The sequence below is a fragment of the Melitaea cinxia genome, chromosome 2 (genome assembly GCF_905220565.1).
Source record: "Melitaea cinxia chromosome 2, ilMelCinx1.1, whole genome shotgun sequence".
NCBI lineage: Eukaryota > Metazoa > Arthropoda > Insecta > Lepidoptera > Nymphalidae > Melitaea > Melitaea cinxia.
This window is the reverse complement of record NC_059395.1, coordinates 19,980,749-19,992,021: the sequence shown is the minus strand read 5'-3', so window position 1 is coordinate 19,992,021 and position 11,273 is coordinate 19,980,749. Positions and strand designations below refer to the sequence as shown.

Here is an 11,273-nt window from a genome sequence, read left to right as displayed (position 1 = left end):
AGGGACCTCCGAAGAGGTTTTTAATTAAAAGACTTTCGTTTGTAGTTGAATAGAACTTACAGAAAATTGAAGTGAGATCCGCGGGAGTACGAAAACTTCGACTTCGACTGATTGGATGCGAGCCAGTTACCGATGGATGGTATTTACGATTACTTAAAACGTCTTAAATGATTAAGGAACCTCCAAAGAGGTATGTAGTGAAAAAATTTTCGTTTGTAGTTGAATAAAACTTACAGAAAATTGAAGTGAGATCCGCGGGAGTACGAAAACTTCGACTTCGACTGATTCGGTGCGAGCCAGTTACCGATGGATGGTCTTCACAATTACTACAAACGTGTAAAATGATTGAGAACCTCCAAAGAGGTTTGTAGTGAAGGAAGAGAGGTCTATCGGTGAAACAAATTGCTTGTTACCTACTTTACGCAAAGATACAAATATATCAAAAAGTGAATATAATAGAAGTAGTATAAAGAAGTGAATAGTCTGCTCTCAAAAGAACCGTTAAAGGAGCATGAATACGAGGTTCTTCTCGGAAGGGCGGATGCTCTCTACGAAATTTATGTTGAAATCTATTCTTTCGTACTTTCGCAACTCTCACGTTGATTTTCTGTAACTTTTATTGTAGTACAAACGAATATTTCTTCACTACAAACCTTTGTAGTAATTGTGAAGACCATCCATCGGTAACTGGCTCGCACCGAATCAGTCGAAGTCGAAGTTTTCGTACTCCCGCGGGTCTCACTTCAATTTTCTGTAAGTTTTATTTAACTGCAAACGAAAGTTTTTTCACTACAAACCTCCATAGAGATCCCTCAATCATTTTAGACGTTTGTAGTAATCGTAATGACCAACCATATGTAATGGCTCACACGGAACATGTAGAAATCGATATTTTCGTACTTCCGCGGCTGTCTCTTCAGTTTTCAGTAAGTTTTATTCAACTACAAACAAAAGTCTTTTCACTACAAACCTCTTTGGAGGTCCCTCAAGGATTTATGACGTTTGTAGTAATTGTGAAGATCATCCATCGGTAACTGGCTCGCATCGAATCAGTCGAAGTCGAAGTTTTCGTACTCCCGCGGATCTCACTTCAATTTTCTGTAAGTTCTATTCAACTACAAACGAAAGTCTTTTAATCAAAAACCTCTTCGGAGGTCCCTTAATGATTTATGACGTTTGTAGTAATTGTGAAGATCATCCATCGGTAACTGGCTCGCATCGAATCAGTCGAAGTCGAAATTTTCGTACTTCCGCGGTTTTAACTTCAATTTTCTGTAAGTTCTATTCAACTACAAACGAAAGTCTTTTAATCAAAAACCTCTATAGAGGTCCCTCAATCATTTTAGACGTATGCAGTAATTGTGAAGACCATCCATCGGTAACTGGCTCGCACTGAATCACTGGTTTTCTTACTTTCACTGCATCTGAAACTGTTATATATTACGAGTATGTCATATTAATTCTATCACAAACTAAAAAATGATGACTATAAATCGCTACGGAAATTATCGTTCAATTAACCTGTAATTGTAATTATTGAGGCTTTCAAATTGATTTTATAGAGGTAAAATTCATGACGATAATTACTCGCAATTTATTATTTTTTATATTTTTAATTATTTTTTTTTCTAGTTTACTAAAAACAAAACAAAATGCACTACAATCATCTATTAACGTTCCTCTATAAGAATCGAAGAAAAAAAATTTTTATTTTAAATGTGGGGGGATGCAATATTTTTTGGTGCCAAAAAATTTTTTTTTGTACAACTACAAAAAAAGTTGTTGTCACTACTATCAACTACTAACCAATATCTATTAAATGAATCCAAAAAAAAACATTTTGTCCAAAGTCGGGTGCCAAGTTCACACAGCCACGTTTATAAAAAATTGTACATGTGCCTTCAACTTGGTCAGCACCTAACCAAAATTTAATGTTTTAGCAGTGTGACCTATAATATTATCACCATATAAAACGATTATATAACAAGAACGTACCAAAACTTCTTATTGACACAAATATTTGAATATCTTTATGCCAATGGATATTATAGGCTTCAGCCTGTAATATCCCACTACTAGGCATAGGCCTTTTTCTCCATGTAGGAGAAGGATCAGAGCTTAGTCCACCACGCTTCTATATAAAATAAAATATCATCAATATAAAAGATATATTTCTTTTTATAATCTAAAATTGATTAAAAACCTCCTGAGACTCGTTAGTTTAAACTATTCGTTCTCGCTACACTAGATACATTATGTGGCGGGCATCAGAGAGCTAGTAGGGTATTAAATTGTTCAATTTCTGCCGCCACACATCGCAGGCGCGGCTCACGCCTTTGTACCTATTTAGCGATGTGTGAAATTGCAATTCACTGTTAAATTACGTGAACTTTGATGACTATCGGTTAATTGAATGGAATATAGTATTCGGTACAATTTAATAATATATCATATACAATTCTATACGAATATCACATTGATAAACACTGTTAAATAAGATATGAATATAAAAGGTTTCATGACAAGTAGGTAACGATACGATATACATTCAGCCTGTAACATCCCACTGCTAGACATAGGCCTCTTTCTCCATGTAGGAAAAGAATTGGAGCTTAATCCACCACGCTGCTCCACTGCGGGTTGGTAGATCTATGTTCCCTACTATGAGTAACGATCGCTATCAGGTGTACATGATAACAACTGGCACGGTGGAGAGGCCAACAAGGACAAGCATTCAAACCGGGAAGAAATATTTTTACAAATGCAAATATCCATCCCGAGCGTTTTACACGCACCAACCACTACACGGTCACACAGCGGTCACATTGAAACAGATTATACCAGTTCTACAAAATATATATATAAAACTATATATAATGTTGTTAGTTGGTTAGATCAGTGTTTGCAGGCAATTCGAATAGAAACCGCACATCAAATGCATCGGAGCTAATCCACAATTACTAGACGGCGCGGAGCCGCTCGCCGGACGCCTCCGCATTCCCGTGCATCCAGAGGGGTCTCGCTAACTACCTACTTCCCAATTCCGAACGGTGGGAGGACACGTTTCTAACCCCAATCATTCTAGATGCATCACCATAATAATAACTTCTGCAACTATAACCGAGCAGCAAACAAAACTTCCAAAGCAACCGGTCGATATTAAAACACAATATTTTACTAGAAAATAACAGCTATTTCAAATTGGATTTGAAGATATAAGAATAACAAAGACGAGACTAAACAATGTGTACATCTACATGGTTATTCTATTTACGGTTTGTGAATCACCGACGATACGAAAGCAATCACGTTGTTGTTTAGATAACCAACCGAATGCATTATGGATCGCAGCGCTATAATAATTTTCTATATACATATGTATTTCCAAAGATGAGTCTTCGAACAGTATTTATCGAACGGAATTACCTAATTCTGGTAACCATTTACTATAGACCTCATATTATACGTTCAGGGTCACTCAGCAAATGACAGAAAGATATGGGTGCCTCCAGAAATTCCAATGTCCTTTTTAACAATTTTACAAACGGTAAAAGTATTGAAAATATAATGAACACGGAATGCCTTGAAGACTCGGTACTAATGTAAGTAGCAATTTTAAAGTGTGATCGTCTATCGTACTGGATTATTATCTAACTAGACATTCTATTCCATGTAGGCAGGTCGGTGATTTGTAACGACAATATTTCCGGACGATCGGAACTCGGTGTCGTATCGACGGTTCTGGAATTCTATCCGCTGATATATTATCACGAACTTCCTCTTGGCAATAGATCGTGCCAACTTATAATAAACTCATTTTTAAAGCTATATTAATAACTCTGGCGTTTATCAAATATATGTTCATGAAACGGACGTTTAATTGAATCAATTTAAAAACGAGAAATCTTAATTGCTCTCAAATAGATACATTTGAGATGCTAACTCGAGTGAGTCATGATTTATTGGGTATACTTGAAGTATGTTTATGTGAATTAGGACTAAGCTCGGTGTTTTATACGTTCAAACATAATTTTGTGGCCAAGATAAAAATTCAATATAACTCAATTTCGTTGCTTATTATGTAACACAGTGCATTCGCACCTTTTCAACTTTTTAGAGACAAATGTAATTTATATTTTAGAGAAATAGACGCTACTTTATAGAGTGGCGTTATATTTCAGACGTTAACTGGATTATTCAAATGAGTAATTATTAAAGATGAAAGTATGACCTGTCTAACCAGCTAATACTGGTATAAGCTGTAAACCCCTACAAATCAAAATTGGGGTAGAATCTGAATTACACGATTACTGTACATAAATTTATCAGACGTGATTTAGCAACAAGGCTGCTGAAATAAATTGTTTATTCATCGTTATAGAGTCATTTTCTATGTAATCGCTTTACAATGCATGCAAGTGTGCACGACGCCCGCTTTGATTGACGACCCCCATGAATTGAGCTACAAACTCTACCAACATTTGAATCATAATTTATTTTTAATATTGTATACAATCGTTACAAATATAATTACATAGTTCAAATTTAATATATATATATATATATATATATATATATATATATATATATATATATATATATATATATATATATATATTATGGAATACCTGGCAAGAATAAAGCGATGAAAAATACTAAACATTTTTAAATTCCAAGGTAAATTTTCGGGAACATCATTTGAGTTTGTCTTTGTAAACCTCGTTATTGTGTGAAATATGGAACGAAAAATGACCCGTTTTTAGATACGACATTTATCCGAAAGGTGGTTTAATTGAAACGCTATTTTATTTCATTAGAAATACTTGTTTAATGTTTTAAAACATTTAACATTTTAACCCTAATAAATACGGGAATGGTTTATGTGGAATTATTATTATTATAATCCTAAAAAAATTAACATTTTGCTTTTAAAAATAAAATTGGTACTAGACCAATTGCCACGTGTCAAAGTAATTTCTTGTACAAATATGATTTATAAAATGATTCCTTCCTGTTAGAAACTTTCAATCAAGTTTCAATTTCCTCGATATAGGAAACAATTATAAAAAGATCAAATCAATTAGGGGCGCGCGTGTAGCATTCTCCGTAGAGGGGGGGGGGGGGTGGATGAGGAGAAATTGCGCAAGAGGGCGTGGCCAGACCTGTCTCTCGATCACTCTCAACCACGATTTGATTTATGGTTCATTTATGTCGATATAAGTTGCGTCACAGCGGACTACGTCTGCGATGAAATAGCCTAGTTCAAAATACCACGATAATATCACGCTTAGTTAGTATAATATTAGTGTTAGTCGCATTTAAAATGATGCGTCGACATTGGTTACCAAATCTGACAGGCCCTTTAGGATCATTTTATAATGATGTAAGTTATAAAAGAAAGGTTGTGGCGGCTTTGAAAGAAAATCCCATTGAACACGTAGTGTCTCTGTGGGTAAAGGTTATTGTATATTCGCTTTGTAAGATTATGCGTGACTTACGAATATGTGGCATGGATTTACTTTACATAGGCTTATATCCAGCCCCGAACACGTTCCGGACGTCGGTTCAAATTATGATAATGTTAGGGTTTGCTATCACACGTAGCAGTAAACGGACGTTACGAAAAACGGAATTCATTTTTTTATCACAGTGATAAGAGAATTTTTAAACTAACCTGCTAGAATGATCCTGAAAATTGCCGCCGTCGAGCAGCCGCACCTTAGCGAAAAGCACAGCAGACACAAAGGGCACCTCGGTGAGCTCCTCGAGGCAGCACTGCACCTCGAACTTATATCGCTTCTTCTTCGTCATGAACGCCATGACGCCGCCAACATCGGGCCCAGACGCCGGCCTCACCGGGCGTAACCGGATTCAACCGGACAGAAGCGAAACTAACCGGTTCGAACCGGTACGCGGTGGTTAACACGAGCACTTGCACTTCACTTCACTTCACATGTGTGTTATCACAACGCACGTGTAAATGAACTTATTTATATAAAAATAACTAAACTACAGTCTACGTAGATAAATAAAGTGGTGGAGCGATTAATTTGGCATCAACGTTGTCTTGTCTGCGGTGCCGGTTGGGGCCGTGGATCAGTCGCATATCGGCTGATGTCGTTAGCCTGGAAATAAAATTGATACTCGTACACATTAAGATAACTTTTATTGTTCTGATAAACTAATCGAATCTTTAATTGCACGACATTTTTGTAACTTTTACCTCGTTGAAAATAACACTCAACGAAGGAATACGAAAAGTAATAAAATAATAAAACCTGTTTTATCTTTTACTGTCAGCAAACTTTGTACGAATATATTTACTAGATTTAAGAAAGAGAATTGGTGTAATTTTTGATAAGCAACAAAATAGATTTATATAAGCCATAATGCGTTTGTTAAGATTATTTAATTTTGTCTCTAGAGCTCTACTAGAGAATACTGTCTAGAGTAAGAGTATGGTTTTACTCTTGTGTCAAGTGATGGAGTCTTTGTTGCCCGCTATGTTTTGTTGCCATGTAAACAAAGGATATAAACACTGGAGTAACTAACAATATAAAGCTTAACTACTTTCAATGAATTGATATATGATAGACATCTAAAGTGCTCATATCGTTTATTCGTTGGAATATGCACAACAACTAGTTCTGACTTAAACTAGATAATTCTAGTTACAAAAGTTATGCATATAAAATAGTTTTATTCAGTAAAAATCCACTCCAAACACAAATATCGTTTGACTTGACAGAACCAAATGTGACTGTTTCATGACTGCTTATCATTCAAGGACATGTCTCTAATTCAAAGTTATTAAGCGTGGCGTAAGTCAAAATCAATATGTTCTTTTTAAATTTAAAACTCTTAACCGTTAACAACGAATGGTTTGAAACAAATATATTCGTTAGCTTTATTTTCCCCATCCTACGTGCCACTGGCGAAATCATTTGTGCTATTTTGTATTGAAAGCCATCAATTCAAATTAAAGAATGAATTGGTTAATTCTCTACGTCTCAAATACCACTTGACGTATGACATCACCCAATAGTGATACAATTTAGAGCAAAAAAATAAAACGATCACCTACTTTCAAAACCGCAGAAGTGGAAGACTGCGAGGAATTATTTCATCAGCTATAATGCACTGCATCTAGCCGAACCTTGCATAATCTGAAACAAACAGACATCGATCATTGATATGTAAATTATGATTATTATCTTTTATTACTGTGTTACTACTTAAACGATTATCTCAATACGAGTTAGTTAATTATAATCATCTGTAGCTTCGCGATTTACATAATAGAGAAACTGGTTAGGTTGAAAGGATGTAATTAAAGACCGAGGCGTTGCATTCGGGAGTTGAATCTGGTAACGTGACCATTATATCATTGAGAGCGACCTTCGCGTGTTCCCCACTTGCACAAGCGCAAGCGCAGCATCGCCTCACTACGGTGAGCCAACTTGCGGTCTCAATTGCGATATAGATTTATTACATATTATTATAACCATAATGATCTCAAATACACAACAACACTATTTGATTTAAAAACAGCTATGAGGCTATTATTAATATAGTTAAATTTTTTAAATGGTTGTTTAACCCTTAACACCACTCGCGGGGGACCTAGATCCCCCAGCGCGCTCGTTTTTGCAAATTATATAAATATTTAGAGCGCGATCCGGTCGCGGCTTTGAGTATTCCCAGTGACGCCCGAAAGCTGGCGGTGTGCGGACGTGCGTCGTGTTAACGTTAGAAGTTTGTAAGGTACGAGTAGTTGCGGGACCTAGGTCCCCCTCGAGTGTAGTTACGTAAGTTTTTTTCGTTGATAATAGTCTTTAATATTTGTATTTTTTTTAGGTTTGTGATACAGTATGAATAAAAATTTGGATTCTCAGCAGATAGAAAGGCTACTAAATGACTTTGAACTCGATGAGAGTGAAAACGACACTATTTTCCCCGAGATATTATCCGATTTGAGTGATGCAGAGGATGAAGTCAGTGTTCACGACACGGAGAGCGATGAATCAGCAGATAGTACTTTGGAAAATGAAGAAATAGAAAACATCGAACAGCAGAATAGAGAAGCAAATGCATTCTATGGTAAAAATAGATATAAATGGGCGAAAGCACCGCCTTCGCAGTCACGAGTTCGAGCGCATAACATAATTTTGCACTTACCTGGCCTTAGAGGTCCTGCTCAGGCAAAAAATAAGATGACGCCTCTCGATGCTTGGCAATGTCTATTTACTGATAATATTCTTGATTTGATTTTAGAGCATACAAATGAAAAAATTACAATGTATTCGGAAAAAAATACATGTAATTCTGCATATACCGACCATCTCAGTAAAGAAGAATTGTGTGCATTTATTGGATTGATGTTTTTATCGGGCATATTCAAATCGGGAAGGGAAGATGCTCGAGGTCTCTGGTCTTCTAAGTGCAAGGGTAGACCTATATTTAGAACAGTTATGAGTCTCAATCGATATCTTTTTATTTTATCATGTCTAAGATTTGACGAAGAACATACAAGAGAAGAACGAAAACAAACAGATCGTCTAGCTCTTATATCAGAAGTATTCAATAAATTTATAAAAAATTGCATAAGCAACTACAGCTGTTCTGAATATGTAACTGTAGACGAAATGCTTGTACCTTTTAGAGGACGTTGTTTATTTCGGATTTACATGAAATCTAAGCCAGCTAAATATGGGTTGAAGATAATGTGTTTGTGCGATGCAAAAACGCATTATTTATTCAATGCTTTTATTTATTCCGGAAAGGAGAAAGATTTACCAGCCAATGCTACCTTGATACCTACGAGAAACGTAATGAAGTTAGCTGAACCGATCTATGGAACTAATAGAAATATAACTGGGGATAACTGGTTTTCTTCTATTGAGTTGATCGACGCATTGATGGAAAAAAATCTCACTTACGTTGGCACAATACGTAAGAACAAAAAAGAAATACCTCCGCAATTTCTTCCTCATAGAAACCGAGTAGTTCTCTCATCACTTTACGGCTTTCAAAGAAACAAAACTCTATTGTCATTTGTTCCTAAAAAGAACGTCAGTGTTACTCTAGTGTCTTCAATGCACCATGCACCTGTGACCAATCCTGAAACCAAAAAACCCGAGATAATCGATTTTTACAATTCTACTAAAGGTGGCGTAGATGCCCTAGACCAAAAGTGTGCTGCTTACTCTGTGAATAGGAGATGTCAAAGATGGCCGACCACAATATTTTGCTCAATGTTAAATATATCTGGAGTAAATAGCCATGTACTTTACAGCGCATCGAATCCTCACAAATACATTAGTCGTTACAAGTTCTTAGAAGAACTTGGATATTCTTTGGTGACTCCTCATGTTCTGGATAGAAGACGCATTTCAAACCTTTCAAGGGAGCTGAAAGGTATGATGGACAAGTTCCTACGCGAGGTTGGTGCTGAGATACCTGAAGATCAACCAAAACAAGGTCCGAGCCAAAATAAAAGACCAAAGAAATCTAGATGTCATTTGTGTCCAAGAAGCAAAGATAGTAATACTCCTAGGGTGTGCTCAAAATGTATGAAAAATGTCTGTCGTAATCACTCTATTGATGTAAAAATATGTACTGAATGTGAGACATAAGTTGTAATTACATTATAATTATAATTTTCAGCCTAATAGTTGAGACTGATAATATGTTTATAAATAAAAGATAAAAGAAATATTACTCAATTAAGTCTAGCATTCCCTTTGTGATTTTGCATGTTTTTAAAGTTATTGAAGAGTTTATGTCTGTTTTTGTTTTAGGTTTATAGGTTATTAAAAAAAGGTGTTTTTTTTTGTTGTTTCGAAGCTATTTTTTATTTATATTGGACCTGTAAAATAACCCCTATAAATGAACCTTGATTTTTTGCATCTTTTTTATTTGACACTAAAAATTGTAATAATAATTATTAAAACCTAAATAAAACTGCTTATTTTCATTAATTATATGTTTTTCATTTATATTATAGAAATAAATCCTAACATATTCTACATTTTAACATTAAATAATGAACACAAAAGTGAGGTGACTTAGGTCCCCCACGAGTGTAGATGTGTAGACTGAAAATACCGAGTGGTGTTAAGGGTTAAAAATAAAGTGTCATAAAAATATTTTGGATTGTGATATAAAAACGTTAAGCTTTGTTAGTCTTTACCAGAAAAAGTCAAGGGTTTTTATAATGCGTGAGATGATGAAAATAACTATATGTAAAAAAAACATGACAGTCATATGTTGCGTCTCTTTCTTTCTCTTTTTATTTCCATTTTGCTGTTCGATCACGTGGTAAGTTCTAAGTATTTAAAAAAATACTGCGCAGTAGATAAACGTGTTATCCTTGTAAAGGCATATTTTTGATGATGTGATGTAAAATAACGATCTCAAAAAACCCACATATGAAATTTACGTTACTATAGTAGTACATTACGAAAAATACAAGAAATTGTGGATTGCACCATGCAGTTACGTGACTCAATGACTCATGTTGTTATTTGAAGAACATTAATTATTATTACTGATTTATTCATATAAAGAAACTAACAAATACGAATACTGAAATCTAACACGAAAGGTAGGGAACCAACCGTACCACTATATTATTAAAAATTGCACTGCGCGACACAGGTACATAGTTTATCTTTAAAGCAATATCGAATGGGACAATTACATTTTTTGTTAAATATCACAAATGTCCGTCCGTGTACCGACTGTCTTTAATTTTCCTCTCCATCAAAGCAGAACATTCGTTTTTTTTTTGTACATCAAAATTGTACGATATTATCACAAGCACTATAAAATGACGGACAGACTGAACGGACAGGAGACTTTAACCCGGTGTCTAACAGTTACAGCTATAAGTCATATAACAAACAATTGAATTGACTTTAACCTGTAACAAAGTCTAACAAAATGTTTTCCTATATAACAAGTATGTATATTACTTACAAATGAATTTTTGTGGTTTTGAGTGATAAGTAATATTCTAAAATTTAAGTATGTATTTTATATAATTTTGTGATAAAAACCATATAATGTTTTGTATAAATAGGTATTTCCCATATGAAAAATATTTTATTCTATAATATACAATTTTAGAATGATATTTCGATAAAGTACATAGAACAATTTTTTATTAAACTGTATTTATGTTTTTGCAAACAAATAACAAAAATATTCGATCACTCAATTACTTAAATATTGACTCAAACCTTTATAAAGTACGAGATGTCACTAAAATT

At 34.7% G+C, this 11,273-nt stretch overlaps 2 protein-coding genes across 2 annotated transcripts in view; one reads left to right on the top strand and one right to left on the bottom strand.

The window, feature by feature from the left end:
* The window catches only part of LOC123662599, a 59,951-nt gene extending 53,900 nt beyond the window's left edge, over nucleotides 1-6,051 (bottom strand). The window contains exon 1 of the mRNA XM_045597422.1: nucleotides 5,675-6,051. Within this exon, the coding sequence (XP_045453378.1) occupies nucleotides 5,675-5,820 (146 nt within the window). The 5' untranslated portion in view covers nucleotides 5,821-6,051. The remainder of the gene's footprint in view (nucleotides 1-5,674) is intronic.
* Nucleotides 6,052-7,871: 1,820 nt separating this feature from the next.
* Nucleotides 7,872-9,635, top strand: LOC123662588 (piggyBac transposable element-derived protein 1-like). The gene has a single exon (XM_045597412.1). The coding sequence runs from the start codon at nucleotides 7,872-7,874 to the stop codon at nucleotides 9,633-9,635; it is 1,764 nt and encodes a 587-aa protein (XP_045453368.1).
* The last annotated feature ends 1,638 nt before the right edge of the window (nucleotides 9,636-11,273 follow it).

Bases quoted from the DNA above. Each gene is read 5' to 3' on its own strand.
- LOC123662588 (XM_045597412.1), top strand. From the start codon at position 7,872: ATGAATAAAAATTTGGATTCTCAGCAGATAGAAAGGCTACTAAATGAC.